The 18643-nt window shown below is 37.3% G+C and overlaps 1 protein-coding gene across 8 annotated transcripts in view; it reads right to left on the reverse strand.

Moving 5' to 3' along the window:
* Nucleotides 1-4426: 4426 nt before the first annotated feature.
* Nucleotides 4427-18643, reverse strand: part of BMAL2 (basic helix-loop-helix ARNT like 2) — a 107642-nt gene continuing 93425 nt past the window's right edge. For 7 of the 8 annotated variants that reach the window (XM_045873719.3, XM_045873718.3, XM_045873715.3 and 4 more), the window contains 3 exons: nucleotides 12024-12102; nucleotides 10233-10341; nucleotides 4427-8680 (listed from right to left, as the gene is read on the reverse strand). In XM_045873719.3, coding sequence (XP_045729675.1) covers nucleotides 8547-8680; nucleotides 10233-10341; nucleotides 12024-12102 — 322 coding nt within the window. In that variant the 3' untranslated portion in view covers nucleotides 4427-8546. Of the gene's footprint in view, nucleotides 8681-9388; nucleotides 9670-10232; nucleotides 10342-12023; nucleotides 12103-18643 lie in introns of those variants that run through there. The other variant, XM_054507136.2, reaches the window with a different exon arrangement.

Raw genomic sequence — 18643 nt, forward strand, 5'->3', positions numbered from 1 at the left:
TGTGTTATTCAAAGCTTTCTGTTTCCTTGTTTTTCTGTTTGGGTGATCTATCCATTGATGTAAATGGCGTGTGTAAGTCCTCTACTATTAATTGTATTAGTATCAATTGCTTCTCTTAAGTTTGTTATTAACTGCTTTATGTATTTAGGTGCTTCTTTGTTAATTGTATTGGTATCAATTGCTTCCCTTAAGTTTGTTATTAACTGCTTTATGTATTTAGGTGCTCCCATGTTGGGTGCATAAACATTTACAATTGTTATATCTACTTATTGGACTGTTCTCTTTGTTGTCATGTTGTGTCCTTCTTTGTTGCATGTTACAGTCTTTGTTTTTTTTAAAGATTTTATTTATTTATTTGACAGAGAGAGACACAGCGAGAGAGGGAACACAAGCAGGGGGAGTGGGAGAAGGAGAAGCAGGCTTCCCGCTGAGCAGGGAGCCCGATGTGGGGCTCGATCCCAGGACCCCGAGACCATGACCTGAGCCGAAGGCAGTCGCTTAACCAACTGAGTCACCCAGGCGCCCCTACAGTCTTTGTTTTAAAGTCTATTTTTTCCAGTATAAGTATTGCTACCCCAGCTTTGCATGATAGATGCTTCTCTATGTCTTTACTTTTAATCTACAATGTCTTTAGGTCTGAAATGAGTCTCGTGTAGGCAGCATATAGATGGATCTTGCTTTTTTATCCGTTCCATCACCCTCTGTCTTTTGATTAGAGTGTTCAGTCCATTTACATTCAAAGTAATTATTATACTTATGTGCTTATTGCCATTTTGTTACTTGCTTTATGGTTGTTTTCATAGTTCTTCCCTGTTCTATTCTTCTCTTGCTCTCTTTTGTGGGTTTGCTGGCTCTTTATTGATACTCTTGGATTCCTTTCTCTTTATTTTTTGCATATCTATTACCAGTTTTTTATTTGTGGTTACTATTAGACTTATACATAACATCTTATGCATCTAGCAGTCTATATTAATTTGATGGTTGTTTAAGTTTGAATCCATTCTAAAAGCACTAAATTTTGGGACACCTGGGTGACTCAGTCAGTTGGACATCCGACTCTTGGTTTTAGCTCAGGTTATGATCTCAGTGTCATGAGACTGAGGTCTGAGCTCAGTGTAGGGTCTGCCTAAGATTCTTTCCCTTTCCTTCTCCTTCCCTCGCTGTTCCTTCCCCACACTCGAGCATGCTCTCTCTCTAAAATAAATAAAATAAAAACTAAAAATTTTCTCTCCCCCACCACATTTCATGTAGATGATGTCATACTTTACATCCTTCTATTTTGTGAATCCCTGGACTGATTTTTATAGATATTCTTAATTTTACTGCTTTGGTCCTTCCCCTTTTCTTACTCCTGCTTATGGTCTTTCTGTTCCACTCAAAGAGTTCCCTTGAACATTTGTTATAAGCCGGTGTGATGAATTTCTTCAACTTTTGTTTGGGAAACTGTTGATCTCTTCTATTCTGAATGATAGGCTTCCTGGATAGAGTATTCTTGGTTGGCAGAATTATTTTCCTTTCAGCATTTTGAATATATGGTACCACTCCCTTCTGGCCTGCAAGATTTCTGCTCAAAAATCTGGTGATAGTCTTATGGGGGTTCCCTTGTATGTAACAATTTGTTTTCCTCACTGCTTTTAAGATTCTCTCCTTGTCTTTAACTTTTCACAATTTAGCTATAAATTGTATTTTTTTGTTGTTAAGTTGAATGTGTATATTATATTTAAGGATCCAAACTCAGACTACAAAAAAGGGAAGAAAAAAAGAGAAAAGCAGAGGTAATACCCATTTATATGGTAAATAACAGATTATCATGTTCAACAGTACAATTTTCCTTCGCTAGTCCAGCAATGCAAGTCTTCATATGAAGTTCACTGTTGTTCTTGCCTTTCAGGGTTTAGCTGTGTGCTTGTAGGGGGTTAGAGTTCCTGCCAGATGTCTGACTCGGGGTGGAATTACTATGGCTAGAATCACTTTTACTCTAAGATGACAGAGCTTCATACCCCAGTGCTTAAGTTTTTACAAAGTTGACCCTTCCATTTCTCAGCAATATTTTTCCACCAAGAGTAATCTGGAGCATCACTCACCTTCATAACACGTAATGATATACTACTCATTGATATGAATGAGGACATAGGCAGCCAGAATTGCTGTAAAGGTTAATGGTGTGCTTGCAATGTTTATTAGGGAAGCCCTTAGAAGCTCCTTCACCTCAATTAGTGCAGGCACAGCATGGCCTTTGGTCTTTATCTCTTACCTGTAGCCTCCCTGAATGACATAGTTATAATTGCTTTGCCACTAGGTCCTCTGTGTAGCCCAAGTAGGTTTACATTTGCAGCATTCACTGCTTGCCCCGCTACCGTTTCCATTACTAGGATCCATAGGAAATTCACTCTGTCCATGGTGATGATGGCCTTGTGAAAGATGTACGTGTCCCAGCCATAAATGGCAGCTCCTTGTAGGCGTGGCTCTCAGACCACAGGTGGCTTACCTGGGGAAGATGGGCTTGCAGGCCTCTGGGCCTACTTGCACATAGACTCGCAGAACTTAATGTGCTCTTGTTGGAAGGAATGGTGCAGATGAGTATGTCCATGGCACAGAGTAAGAGCAGGTGTGGGCTTCTGGCGGTGCCCAGCAGACCTTCAAGCTGCTTGGTGGCCAGGATGGCATTGGTCTGGGTACAGTGGCACAGGTGGTTGGATACCTTTGTTGTGTGCTAGGATAGGGGTGCAGACAGGCTCACAGGCTGCAGGCTGGTCCCAGGAATGCACAGCAGGCAGAGCACAGCCAGGGCGAGCCGCCCAAGCCCAGCCCACGTAGCATCTGTCCTAGACTAACGCAGACCACGATCGTGGCAGGATGGGGGAGGATGCAGCAATGTCAAGGACTCTGAGAGGCCTGCTTCCCTCTCTCCTCTCACCCACTGTAGAGTCGGTCTGTCCGCGAGAGGAGGTCGATTCAGGATCTTCCTATATCACGTTTTGAGCTGGACTAAATGAGATTTTTCAAGAGTTCCATTAACTTATTTTTTTTTTTTTAAGATTTTATTTATTTATTTGACAGAGAGAGACACAGCGAGAGAGGGAACACAAGCAGGGGGAGGGGGAGAAGGAGAAGCAGGCCCCCTGCAGAGCAGGGATCCCGATGCGGGACTCGATCCTAGGACCCTGGGATCATGACCTGAGCTGAAGGCAGTCGCTTAACCAACTGAGCCACCCAGGCGCCCGAGTTCCATTAACTTATAAATCTCCATCATCTAGCCTTCTCCTTTTAGTGTTGTCCTTTGAAGAAAAAAATTATCACACAAAAAAAGTGACCTATTTACTCGCAAGGTAAAATGGGACGGATTTCCTCATGGACGAGAATAAATGTGGAAAATACTACCTAAATGTGAGCTTAAGAACTAGGACTGCCTAAGAAAATACATCCTACGCCAGAGACACACAGCTGGACAAGAACTTAAGACCACTCTTTATGGAGCCTCTAAACACACACTGACCAAAGCCATAGACAGAGTTCTCCAAAGCATCTGGTGGCTAGGTATTAAAAAAGATGACCAATGTTAAAAACACATGACACACCTTGCTGCTACTCACTATCCTCTCACTGCCCCCCTCCCCAAGAACAACCAAAAACAAGACTCCAGGTTCACATAGCTAATCCCACAATCCTCCGAAATCCTCAACCATCATAAATTACAAGTTTTCCATTGTCCTTGCTGCACATGTCCCCGTTCTTTCCACTGGCCCTAGAATGTCAGGCAGCTGGCTATTTTTGACATCCTTTCCCTTTCAAGGATGCCTTTAAAATACAGGTTTGGGGGGTGCCTGGGTGGCTCAGTCATTAAGCATCTGCCTTCAGCTCAGGCTATGATCCCGGGGTTCTGGGATCGAGCCCCGCATCGGGCTCCCTGCTCCACGGGAAGCCTGCTTCTCCCTCTCTTGCTCCCCCTGTTTGTGTTCCCTCTCTTGCTGTGTCTCTCTCATCAAATAAATAAATAAAATTTTAAAAAACCCCCCAAAATAGGTTTGGGCATGTAACCCAAACCTGACCAATCTGTGTATTCCAGCCTGGTGACCTCAGGAAAATCTATGTGAACCAAGTTGATCCAAAGGCCCAAACAATGGACATTTTTGTGTGAACTACTAGGAAATAGAGAAGCTCTCTTTCCACTGAGATTGCCACGTAGAAGAACAACATGCACTGGGAGGTTCTGAGTGCCACTGTGGACAAGAGGATGGTTACAGCAGTTAGCGGACCCTCACAAACACACACAAATATAGACAGAGTAATGTAGTTCAGTATACCTCTCTGCCTAGTGGTTTGAGAAGATTGGATGGTCTAGTCTATGTTTCCACTTTAGAAAGTAGTTAAGGAGATAACTTTTTTGGAGGAGGTTTAATAAGTTTAAAAAACTTCAAACTAGTAATTATTATAAAATATAGTTTAATTTCACTCTTTTCATTACTTACCACAAAAATTTAAAAAATCCCAATATACAGACAAGAACAAGTAAACTGGAAAAGAGCTAAAAATTGTATAAAAAACAGAGCTAAGCACAGGAATGTAGGAGCAGTGACACACATACAACATACTCTCAAGTGAATTCAGAAAGCATATTCCAGGTTAGACAAGTTTTCTTTCTATGGTCAACTTTTACTGGAGCCACATCTGGAAAGCATCTTAAACCAAAGTTCTTATATTATATGGGAAACATCTTCCCAGACTTCTCTTAAAAAGCATTTCTCATAAAATAACCCACACCAGAGAGGCAGACCTAATCTAAATACAAGTCATAAATGCCTCCCCTAGGCCCTGTACAACTTGGAAAAATTAATGAAAACAAAGCACTCTAGAAATGGAAAAGTGACACCTAGTGGCCACTTGGCCGTTTTCCTTGATGGCTTCTGATCATTTTAGATCTTTTCCCTGCTCTTCTCATAACTGCGCTTGGCAAATCTGAATTTCCAATTTCAGAGCCAAACAATGACTTACCTGAGTGGTAGAGGCTTCTTTAGAGCAGGATCTGAAATGACACTCCTAAACGTGGTCCAATAACTAGGTAGTGGTTATTTCATTTACTCTGCCCAGATGCTATAGAAATTCCTCAAAGAATAGGACTAATAAATATAGCGTTTTCCCACTATGACACTGTAATGAAATATTCTAATCCCATTTATTTACCAAAAGCCTCCATTCTCTATTTTCCTGTCTATTTCTCAATGGATTTCCAGGTTTAGTGACTGCAATAGGGTGTCACCATATACCCCAAGTTTTACTTGATTTCAGGTTATCATCATGTAATGAAATGAACGGATAACATTTTCAGGTTTACTAGTTTCAAAAAAGTTTTAAATTTTGACACATGGATAGAGGTTCACAGTTATTTGATTATACTAAATCAAGGATCAATAAACAATTGTTCCTTAAACCATAGCATTTAGAGGTAAATATCATAGTTATGGTATAACCTTTGGTCTACTTCAGTAATATCCACTTAATAAAATGTTTTAGAGCAGCACTGTCCAATAGAAATATAATATATGCCACATGGGTAATTTACAATTTCCTTGTAGCCACATTAAAAAAGTAAAAAGTAAAATGTTAATGTTTTATATAATTCAGTATATCCAAAATACTTGAGTATATGATCAATATAAAACTGTTTTTAAAAGATAGTTTTTATATTTATTTTTAAATTTTTATTTATTTTTGAGTAAGTTCTATGCCCAACATGGGGCTGGAATTCACGACCCTGAGATCGAGTCGCATGCTCCACTGACTGAGCCAGCCGGGTGCCCCATTATAAAACTGCTAATGTGATATCTTATGCTCCCTTTTTATACTAAATGTATGAAATCTGGTATGCATTTTACATTTACAGTCTATCTCAATTTGCATGAGCTACATTTCAAGTGCTCAATAACCACACGTGGCCTGTGGCTATCATACGAGACCACACAGTTCTAGAGTCTGACCCTAAAGCTCAGGTCCCGTGGATCAGAATCACAGAATCAGAACTGGAAGTAAACTGAGAGATCAAGTTCTCTTGTGACAGATGAGGAAACTGAGGCACATACAGAGTGTTTAAATGACTTCCTTGAGGTCACACAGCTAAATTTAGGCCGAGCGGGCTCTTTCTGATTCTAGGTTCTTCCCTACTCCACTATGTTATTGTAAGTAGTTCTTAGACTTAGGGAAAAAGAAAAAAAAAAGACAGAACTAGAATATTTTTATGATTTCATTCAATGTGTAGATGCTTTTCATCAAAATGCAGGAAATTAATGGGTAGGAGAAAAAGTAATATAGGGTAAGCCATAAAAATATCTGTCACTCCTAACAGCAATTCAGCATAAATGCAACACACTTTGGAGAAAACACTAAACATGGGACAGCTACAGTTAACCTACATTGCATGGATTGGATTCTGGGTCCAGACAAGATCTACAGAAAAATACTCGAGTGGGTTATTAAAGGATCAAAGCCTTCAATTGGCTATCTGCCCACCGGCCTATGGACTGACTAACCCTTCGTCTTGCAAAGAGAAAAAACTGCTTCTGTGCGTGGCATCGATGGCCTCTAGAAACTGTGCCTCCCAGATCCTTGGATCAGGAAGGTTTGCCCCTCTCCTTTCAAGGCCATCCATCCACAGTGACTCATCTTGCCACCCCTGGCTTAGGTCAACTCTGGAGGCCAAGCCCAACCCACAATGGTTTAGACACTAAACTGTTAACATTGGTACGCCTTGGACTTACAGAACAGATATGATCGTTCCTGCTTCTTCAAACTTAAAAGTATCATGCTTAGCCTGCTGCAAACCAATCTCCCCCATCTTGTAGGGTTTCTCTGGCTTATTGTAAACCTGCATGTACCTCAGTCCCAGAACTGGGAGTGGTGCTGACCCTCCAATATCGCGGGAACCCTGTATCGGCTGGAGGACAACGTGCCAATACATCCTTCCCCATGTAGCTACTCTGCAGGAGTCCCACCTGAAGGGAATGTGTGCTTTTGGACTATTGCCTGTGGGTATGTTTGCCATTAACCTGTTTGACAAAAGTTCTAACCTATTATGTACAGCCTACAGAAATATGCAAGGTCAAAATAATGCTTTGTTTTGGGGCAAGGCTTGGAAAGATATCTGCTGGAGTGTAGCACCACATAGAGGAAGAGAACTGCATTGGATCCTCCACAGCTGAGCCTCCGGCTTCCCCATTAGCTTCCTAGCCTATTGTACTTTCATTTGTGGGGCACAAAAGAAAATAGATGAAAACACACTTGGTAAACTAGAAAGAACTATGAAAACATACGGTATTATGAAAGTATGACCTTCAACAAGGTCGACATACGTATACGATTTTAAATATTCTTCTTGTGCTCAGTATAATCCACTTCTCAATTATTAGTTAAAAAACTGATCTCCAAATTTGTAATCATAGCTAGAAAATTGGTTTTTAAATTCTTTCTTATTGCCTCAGTTTCAAAACTATACTTAGCGTTTGTATAATTACCTTTGGTTACAGGCAACAGTAACTGTAATTGCCTATTCTAAAAGGCCACAACTAGTTCCTGGGTCAGTTAATTAATCATTTAACCAGTGAGACCATTGCTTTCCCAAATGTGTATAAGGAAACGGATTTATACACATTAAACATTTTAAAAATATGAATTTAACTGTGACTTACACAAGACATTTAACCTGCCTGCGCTTGTTTTTTCCTCCAGGGCTAATCTTTCACTAAGCACATTTTCTGTACCAACAACTGGTTTTATATGTAATGAAAATCTTGATTGGCTATATTAGCAAGAATTCTTACATGCAAAGGATAATTACCAAGATCTAGGGCCCAAGATCTTTCCTTTTCTGTAAAGCCAAGTCGAAAGTCCCTTAAAAAATTTTTTTTTCCTGAGTTTTAAATAAATCCTCTCACTTAAAGCCCATCTCAAGTGCTTGACCAAACTAACTATCCTGGCTTTACACTTGCCCAAGTTTACAATGACTGAATACAGGATTCACTGCAATTATGACTACCAACTGTACCATCTCTTTAAATGTTCAAGTGCTCAGAGTTTTCTTAAAGTGTGTAAGCCCTATCCTCAATTAAGGAAATGTACAAGAAACAGAGATCCTCCAACTGCTACAAATCTACTATTATAAATCCATTATAAATGAATCTTAGACACAGGAAAATGTCAACATATTAAATTCCCCACACTCAAGAACTGCATCAGAAAATAAAACCAAAACAAGATATATGTGATATTCTTGGTGAGAAATATTTTAACAAAAAGATAGCAACTAGTGGGTTTTACGCCATGTCACTGAGAAAAGGGGTCTGTAGGAAACTCTGAGCCATTCTTTGTGAAGGGAAACATCACATTTCCCCCTACTGCTGTGGAAGTAAGGTGCACATCTATAACAATTGGTAGACTATTAATAGGAATAAAAGACAAAACAGTATCCATACAGTACAGAAGATCATAGTTTTTTTTTTTTTTGTCAATGAACTACTTTAACACGTTCCTAACTTGTAAGAATTAAAAATCAAATGCTAGAGTGTCCAGTGTATGTCACTGAAGTCCCAAGGGTCTCCCAGGCCCCCCTCTGCTTCAAAGTAATTCATGAAGGCAGCCATGGCTGTGTCGTCATCATACAGGGCATCAAAATCCAGCTGGGCATCTTCGCCTACCAAATTAAAATACAGATCCGTGTAAGTATGTTCGAAGGTTAGAAGATAAATATCATTAAAAATGGCAAAGCAAGCAAAAAAAAGGTAGAAGTCAAGCAACAGAGTCTTAATTACAGAGAACTGATGGTTACCAGAGGGGAGGGGGGCAGGCGGATGGGAGAGATAGGTGATGGGGATGAAGGAGTGCACTTGCGATGAACACCCGGTGTTGTACGTAACTGATAAGTCATTATATTGTACACCTGAAAGTAATATTACACTGTATGTTAACTAACTGGAATTAAAATAAAAACTTAAAAAAACTAAAAAGCGCAAGGCTAGAATACTATACAATGTAATTTTGAAGGCAAAGCATAGGTCTTAAATTGCAGAAGGCTGATATATTTTTAAATGGGTCACCTATTTTTATAACCATGTGCTGTCAGAGAAATTGCATAGAATTCATTTGATGCACATAATGAGGTGATCTATGAGTTTTTGAAAAGAAAATAACAGCACTAAAAGGTACTGACTCCCAGACAGCTGGAAGCTAGGGGCCAGCATTTATGCATGTGTCTATAGAGAGTCTGGAAGGATAAACTTAACTTTAATCTGCCTTGTGAAAATCCTGTACTACTTTAATCTGAAAGAGAAGACTGGCACATAAGCATCCTCTTCCAAAAATCTGAAAAATCTTATTAAAGGGGTAATACCCAGATTTTTTATTGAAAAAAGGAAATAAGAAACCACAGAAATAAGATTTAAGTTAGAGCTAAGGAAGAGGATCTAGAAATCATGGATTAACACACAGCTACAGATTAGCCAAAGTTCTCTAGAAATCTTCCAAAGTACAATAGAATTTGAGATGATTAATATGTGGCTCTCTGTGAAGCTGAAGTCCAGTTTCTTTCAAGTTCTTTGATTCTCTTTAACATATATTTCCAGTAGATCAATGTTTGTTATGGACGGTGTAAAACTGTGTCACTTCAGTTTTCTTGGTTTGAGTCTACATAAACATAGTTAAAGTGAATAATTACATCTTAAACACTTTATGATTAGTACATTTAAAAGTTCTTATTCTTGGAAATGGACATTTTTTCTCTAAATATAAGTACCTCAGTTTTATTTAAATGGTATGTATTAACAATACCCATAACTAATTCCGTTGATAACAGAATTTTTTTTTTAATTTTTTAAATTTATTGAGAGAGAGAGAATGATAGAGTGAGGACCTGAGAGGGGGAGGGTCAGAGGGAGAAGCAGACTCCCCGCTGAGCAGGGAGCCCGATGCGGGACCCGATCCCAGGACTCCAGGATCATGACCTGAGCCGAAGGCAGTTGCTTAACCAACTGAGCCACCCAGGTGCCCAGATAACAGAATTTTTAATGCCCGGTGCATTGAGTAGCATCCACCTTGAAGTCGAGGATGATTATTGTATTCAGGATTTTGAATGGAAAAATCTTAGTTTTAAAAATCTTTGCTTTAGAAGTCTCCTATGTCTGAAAATATCATGATTAAGAAAGTGTTTGGAAAACTAAAATGGCAGGCAGCTGCCAAAGAAATCTTACCAAGAAGTGGCTCATGACTATGGGGAGGAACAGCACTCTGGTTTTGCCTTGTAGCCTCTGGCTTGCCTAGTTCAGAAGGATTTAGTGGAATCGACTCCTTTTTTGATGTCTAAAAAGACAGAATAATAAATAGTAAGGTTCCTACTTGAATGAAATGAAGACCTCTTAGCAATGATCAGATGTAGGCCTGCTGGCAATGCCTCCGCTGCCCTCACCGTTATGACCACTGGCATTCACCAAGGACTGTGTGTCAGTCCACAGGCTTCCCCTCATTTCATGTTTCAAAGGCTGTGAAGTCAGGAATCCGAGGGCTAAAGAGGCCAATAGCTTGCCCAAGTGTGGGGGCCATTATTCTAACCCATCCATTGACTCCAAAGTCCACATTGTTTGTAACCGTAACTGAATGTACATTATATAAGGAAAAGTTTTGGATTAAGGAGGAAAAGCTCTTTGTTTTTAAGAAAAATGATGGTAAAACTCTATCTCACATGAAACTACAATGGGAAATAGTACTTTGGAGTGGGAAATGGATTAAACTAGAGGCTTTTACCAAATAGTTATCATACTGTTACACAGTTACAGGCCAACAATTCAATAGTTCATGTAGCTCATCAACATACATCATTTACCAATATAATATTACCGACAACTTATTAGCTTGGAAGTTGTCCTCTGATCACATCCCCTTTTCTCTTCTGCTAAAGTAACCACGATCTTGATTTCTATATATATATATTTTATATTATATATATATAATTTTCTTTTTGCTTTTATAATTTTAGCATCTATATAAATACCCTTAAGCAATGTATGGTGTCTTAAACCTTATTTTGAACACTAAATAAATGCAATAATGCTTGGTGGAAAAAAAATACATCATTTACCTATATTGTCTTATTAAGTTGATGAACTTGATCTACAAAATGTCTACATAATGTATACTACTTGGAGATTATGTTAGAATGACTTAACTCCCTCCTTCTAGCCTATTGTCTGGCACAAAATGGGTACCTAATAAACACTGGCTAAATGTATGAGAAAAAGTTAAATACTAGACCAAAACACTCATGACATTTGTATAAAAATGTTTTGTTTTTTTTTTCAATTTCCTTTTTGTCCCTGGTCAGATTTAACTTCTCTTTTCTCCTATTTTTTTTTTTTTATACCACTTTGTTTATAGGCCTACTTTAGATCTTTTTGTTGCCTGGGATACATTAGAACTATATTGTATGTGACTCTTTCAGATATTTACCACTATGTTTAGTCAATTTTGTACATGCAACAATGTATTTTAAATAGTGAGTATTTGTTAAATTGAATTAAACAGTATGTAATACTTGTAGCTTATAGCATTAAAATTTTTTTTTCCAGACCATAAGGAGTACATTTAATCCACTGAATTGGAACCCATTAAAATAATATCATAGCTACCATTTATCGAGTACATATTATGTACCAGGCACTGTTAAGTTTTTGTTTGTTTTTGTATCACATCACTTAATTCACACACCACTCTGAGTTTGGTGCTATTACTGTCCCTATTTTACAGATGAGGAAATTGAGGCACAGAGTTTAAATGACAAGCCTGAGGTTACCTAGCAGTAAGTGTCTGAGTCACAACATGGACCCAGATAGTACGTGTCCAGCAACTTTGCGGTCAACCACTATTCTACATTGCCTCTTGAAAACATGGAAAGAGTTCATTTTATAGGATAGCATCTTTTCTCAAAAGAAATAATTAAGGAGCAAATTTCACCCACTTACGTCATGAATGTTACTTATCGTACTTACTTTCCTGCAGTTGATAGCATGAGAATCTTTCATTAAATCTGTTGGACTTGAGTCATCAAGGGAGGAAGAAGACTGTAACCTTCAAAAAGTAACACATAAAAATTTTCCCTAAGGTGATTTTTCCTCTAAATACATAATCTGATAAAAATACAGTGAAAAACAGGAGACTGAATGTCATGACAGTTCTCACAATTAGACTAACTTTTTCAGTGCCATGTTTCTTTTTTACTATGGACTGCTGAAAAACACCTTGTGGTAGATAGGAACAATAAAACTCTGAGGTAAGAGCTCTTAAGTAAATCATGTTGCTTGTCTTATTACAGCATGTGGTAAAGTAATGGAATAATAAATAACAGTTCAAAATAGGCATTCACATCAAGAATCCGTTCCTTATTAGTTCCTTAATAAAACAGAACTGAGTAAAGAAATCTTCCTAATATCCTGCAACCTATTTAAATGAAAAATGTCATATTTTTACTATAGTAAGTCATGCCCAGGTATATAAACAACGAAACCCAAAACAACATAAACAAAATCCTATGCTTTAATCATAAATCTCTTCAAGAGTTAATATTGACAATATTAGTCTCTTCAAGACTGACAGTATCATATAAGGACAAATACTATAGGATTCACTCATGAGCTACTTAGAGTAGTCAAATTCATAGAGACAGAAAGTAGAATGGTGATTTTCAGGGGCTAAGTGGGGAGGGAAATGGAAAGTTATTGTTTAACAGGAGTTTCAGTTTTGCAAGGTGAAAGAAGTTCTAGAGATGGATGGTGGTGGTGATTGTGCAATGATGTAAATGTATTTAATGCTACTGAACTATATACCTAAAAATGATGAAAATGCTAACTTTGTTTATATATTTTACCACAATTAAAAAAATAAAATGTCCTTCACTGATACAATGGTTTTTATTATTTAAGTCACTTAGTTGTAAAACCTTAAATCTGGAAGGAAACCTGGATCTTATAGTGAAAGTCAGTATAGGATTAAAGACCAAGAATGTACAAACCACACACTCGAGCACTTAAAAATTCACTATATGCTACTGCCAGTTTTACATATTAAGTGTTGTAAAGAAATTTATGATCAAAGTGTATGATGGGTTAAATGCATATCCTTGTACAGATGATTTATAATACTTTCAATACTTAAAGCATATAGCATATTACAACTATTCAGTATTGAATAAAATTGGGCAGACAGTAGTCACATGATAATGTCCCAGTGATTTTCTTCAATGTAAAGTTTTTAATATGAAAACTTGAAAAATTCAGGCTTACAAAAAGGTAGAAAATAAAAAGCAAAACTTTCTTCCCTCTTCTATATCTCCCACCCTCCAACACCTAGGTGTAAATATGAGAAGAAACTAGTCTGAACAACTTTCTATATAGATTTTGGAGTTTTAGGTTCTTTCTTTACAATTCCAAAATCCAAAATACCTTGAAAACAAAGATTTTCCATAATTGATGTGGCAGCAAAATCACTAATTGATCTGACCTCAGCAAAATCTGACCTGATGAGGCTAATGTTTTATCCTACTTTGCCCTGCTAATATTTACAAAAATTCACTCCAGAAATAGATCTTTAAACTTTTATTATGGAAAACTTCAAAAAGATATAAAAGTAGATAATAAAATGAAAGACCATATATCCACCAAACAGCTTCAATAATTCTTTTCCAAATCTTATTTAATGTATGTGCCCCAAACTCTTTGCCTCTCCTCCCATACATTTTATCATTTAACCTGTAAATACTTCTCAAAGCATAAATACTAATTTAATTGATTATGGGGTGCTGCTATGATGTAACTAATTGCTCTCTTTAAAAAATTCAAATTCCAAAACAAGATCTTTCTAAAATCCAAAGAAATTTTAGGTTCAAGGACTATCTAGTCTCAAGGGTTTTAGATGAATAATTATGGGCCTATAGATACACATACTCACATATATAAACATGTATATTTTTTTCTTACGCAGGTGAGTTATTATACCTACTATTCTTCTATTCCTGTGCTTTCTATTAACTCTATATTGTAAAGAGCTTTCCATATTAATATAAATAGAACTACCTAATTCTTAACAGTTGCACAGTACTCCATTGTAAGGGTATGCTATAACAAGTTGTGGTTGTGATAAATATTTGAATCACTACTGTAAACAGGCATGCACTGAATGGTCTTATTCATAGACCTTTGCACAGGTGTGTAAGAATATTTGCTCCTGGGATAGAATTTCTGAGTCTAAGATGATATTCGTTTACATTTTTTATAGGTACTGTTGAATTGCCCTCCAGAGTAGTTGCATTAGTTTATTTCCTACAGTTTGAGTTACTGCTCACTCACACTTACACTCACCACTATTGAGTATTATGAAACTTTCAAATCTTTGACAATCTTGTAAGTGAAAAAAGCATCACCTTATTGTTTAATTTTGTATATACAGTTGACCCTTGACCAACAGGTGTTTGAACTGCATGGGTCCAATTTTACATGAATTTTCTTTGATAAATACAGTACTGTAAATATATCTTATGATTTTCATCTTTTTTTAATGTCAAAGTTTAGTTGAAACACAATGTTACACTAGTCTCAGGCATACAACATAGTGATTCAACAACTCTATCCGTTATGCTGTGCTCACCAAAAATGTAGCTACCGTCTGTCACTGCACAATGTTATTACAATACCATTGACTATATTCCCTATGTTGTACCTTTTATCCTCCTGACTTATTCATTCTATAACTGGAAGCCTGTACCATCCACTCCCCTTCACCCATTTTGCCCGTCCCACCACACTTCTCCCTTCTGGCAATCATCAGTTCTCTGCATTTATGGCTCTGTTTCTGCTTTTTGTTTGTTCATTTGTTTTTTAGACTCTGCATATAAATGAAATCCTGTGGTATTTTTCTCTGTCAGACTTATTTCTCTTAGTATAATACCCACTAGGTCCATGATGTTGTAAATGGCAAGAGCTCATTCCTTTTTTATGGCTGAGTAATATTCCAGTGTGTGTGTGTGTGTGTGTGTGTGTACCACTTTTTAGCAATAATTGCACCACAGACAAACCATTGATCAGGATACTCCACTGTGTAAACACTATTATAACACTTTATCCATTCATCTATCAGTGGACACTTAGGTTGCTTCCATATCCTGGCTATTGTTGTTAATGCTGCAATAAACATAGGGGTGCACGTATCCTTCAAATTACTGTTTACATTTTCTTTGGGGATTACCCAGCAAAGGAATTAACAGGTCATATAGGTATTTCTATTTTTAAATATTTTATTTATTTGAGAGAGTGTGTGTGTGTGCAAGTGGGGGGAGGGACAGAGAGAGAGAATCTCAAGCAGACTCCACACTGAGCACGGAATCCAATGGGGGCTCGATCTTACAACCCTGAGATCATGGCCTGAACCGAAACCAAGAGTCAGACACTTAACTGACTGAGCCACCCAGGTGCCCCGGTATTTTTATTTTTAATTTTTTGAGGAACCTCTATACTGTTTTCCACAATGGCTGCACCAATTTACATTCCCACCAACTGTGCATGTGGGTTCCTTTTTCTCCACATTCTCCCCAACACTTGCTATTTTTTGTCTTTTGATTTTAGCCATTCTGACAGGCGTGAGGTGGTATCTCATTGTGGTTTTGATTTGCATTTCCCTGATGATGAATGATGTTGAGCATCTTTACATGTGTCTGTTGGCCATCTGGATGTGTTCTTTGGAGAATGTGTATTCAGATCCTCTGCCCATTTTCAAATTGAGGTGTTTAGGGTCTTTTTGGTGTTGGGTTGTATACATTCTTTACCTTGGATATTAACCCCTTATTAGATATATCATTTGTAAATATCTTCTCCTATTCAGTAGATTGCCTTTTAGTTTCGTTGATGCTTTTCTTTGCCGTGTAAAACCTTTTATTTTGATGTAGTCCCAGTAGTGTATTTTCTAAGATTTTATTTACTTGACAGAGAGAAAGAGCACAAGTAGGCAGAGTGGCAGGCAGAGGGAGAGGGAGAAGCGGGCTCTCTGCTGAGGCTCCCTGATGCAGGGCTCAGTCCCAGGACCCCGGGATCATGACCTGAGCCGAAGGCAAATGCTTACCCGACTGAGCCACCCAGGCGCCCCCCGACCAGTAGTTTATTTTTGTTTTTGTTTCCCTTACCTCAGAATACATATCTAGAAAAATGTTGCTAAGGTCAATGTCTAAGAGATTACTGCCTATGTTTTTTTTCTAAGAATTTTATGGTTTCAGTTCTCACATTTAGGTCTCTAACCAATTTCAAGTTTATTTTTGTGTATGATATAAGAAAGTGGTCCAATCTTTTTTAAAGATTTTTTTTCTTTATTTGAAAGAGAGAGAGCACGAGTGGGGTGAGGGGCAGAGGGAGAAGCCAACTCCCCACTGAGCAGGGAGCCTGATGTGGGGCTCCATCCCTGGACTCCAGGATCATGACTTGAGCCAAAGGCAGACACTTGACCAACTGAGCCACCCAGGTGCCCTGAAAAGTGGTCCAATCTTGTTCTTTTCCATGTAGCTATCCAGTTTTCCCAGCACTGTTGATTAAAGAGACTGTTTTTCCCATTGTATGTTCTTCCCTCCTTTGTCATCGATTAATTGACCATATAATCATGAGTTTATTTCTGGGTGTACTATCCTGTTCTGTTGATCTATGTGTCTATATTTGCGCCAGTACCGTACTGTTTTGATTATAGATTTAGAGTATATCTTGAAATTTAATATTATGATACCTCCAGCTTTGTTCTTTTTTTGCAAGATTGCTGTGGCTATTTGGGATTTTTTTGTGGTTTCGTACAAATTTTAGGATTTTAGTTCTGTGAAAAATGCTATTGGTATTTTAATAGAGATTGTATTGAATCTATAGATTGTTTTGGGTAGTATGGACATTTTAATATTCTTCCAGTCCATGAGCATGGTATGTCTTTCCATTTTTTGTGTCATCTTTAATTTCTTTCATTAATATTTTGTACTCTTCAAGGTATAGAACTTTCATCTCCTTAGTTAAGTTTATTCATAGATATTTTATTATTTTTAGTGTAATTGTAAATGGAATTGTTTGCTTAATTTCTCTTTCTGCTACTTTGTTATTAGGATATAGAAACAACAGATTTCTGTATATTGATTTTTGTATCCTGCAACTTACTGAATCCATTTATTCTAATAGTTTTTAGTGTTTTCTATCTATAGTACCATGTCATCTGCAAAAATGTAACTCTTTTACTTCTTCCTTACCAATTTGGATGACTTTTATTTTTTTTTCTTGTCTGGTAGCTGTGGTTAAGACTCGCTGAGGGGGGATGTTCTTGTTCTTGATCTTGGAGGAAAAGCTCTCAATTTTTCACCATTGAGTATGATGTCAGCTCTGGGTTTTTTCATATATGGCTTTTATTTATGTTGAGGTATGTACCCTCTAAACCCACATTGCTGAGTTTTTTGCATAAATGGATGTTGAATTGTGTCAAATGCTTTTTCTGTATCTGTTAAGATGATCATATGATTTCTATATTCATTTTGTTATTGTGGTGTATCAAGTTCATCGACTTGCAAATATTGAACCATCCCTGCATCCCTGTAATAAATCCCACTTAATCATGTTCAGTGATCCTTTTAATATATTGTTGAATGTGGTTTGCTAATTCTTTCCTGAAGATTTTTGCATCTACGTTCATCAGAGATAGTGGCATATAGGGTTTTTGTGTTGTTTGTTTTTTTGTAGTATCTTTGTCTTATTTTGGTATGAGAGTAATGCTGGCCTCATAGAATAAACTTGGAAACATTCTTTTCTATTTTTTGGAATAGCTTGAGGGAAATAGGTATTAATACATCTTTAAACATTTGGTAGAATTCACCTGTGAATCCATCTGGTCCTGGACTTCAGTTTGTTGATCACTGATTCCATTTCATTTCTAGTAATGGATCTGTTCAGATTTTCTATTTCTTCCTGATTCAGTTTGTAAAACTGTATGTTTCTAGGAATTTATCTATTTCTTCTAGGTTATTCAATTTGTTGGCATATAATTTTTCACAGTAGTTTCTTATAATCCTTTGCAGTGTAGGTTGCAACTTCTCTTTCATTTCCGATTTTGAGTCCTCTCTTTGTTCTTGATGGGTCTGGCTAAAGGTTTATCAATTTTGTTATCTTTCTAAAGAATCAACTCTTAATCTCATTGATCTTTTAATAGATTTTTTTAGTCTCTCTTTCATTTATTTCCACACTAGTCTTTATTTTTTCCTTCCTTCTACTAACTCTGGATTTTGTCCTTTTTTTAGTTCCTTTATATGGAAGGTTACATTGTTTGAGACTTTTCTTGTTTCCTGAGGAAGGCTTGTATCACATCCTTCTTAGAACTGCTTTTGCTGTGTCCCAAAGATTTTGAACTGTAGTGTTTCTATTTTCCATTGTTTCCAGGTATTTTTTTTTCTTTCCTTTTTGATTTCTTCATTGACCCCACTGGTGGTTTAGCATGTAGTGTAGTCTCCATGAGTTTGTGTTTTTTTCCAGGGTTTTGTTTTGTTTTGTTTTTTGTAACTGATATCCAGTTTCATATTGTTGTAGTTAGAAAAGATGCTCAATATAATTTTAGT

The sequence above is a fragment of the Mirounga angustirostris genome, unplaced genomic scaffold (genome assembly GCF_029215605.1).
Source record: "Mirounga angustirostris isolate CCGP_5_RB_7025 unplaced genomic scaffold, mMirAng1.0.hap1 SCAF_5, whole genome shotgun sequence".
Classification (NCBI taxonomy): domain Eukaryota; kingdom Metazoa; phylum Chordata; class Mammalia; order Carnivora; family Phocidae; genus Mirounga; species Mirounga angustirostris.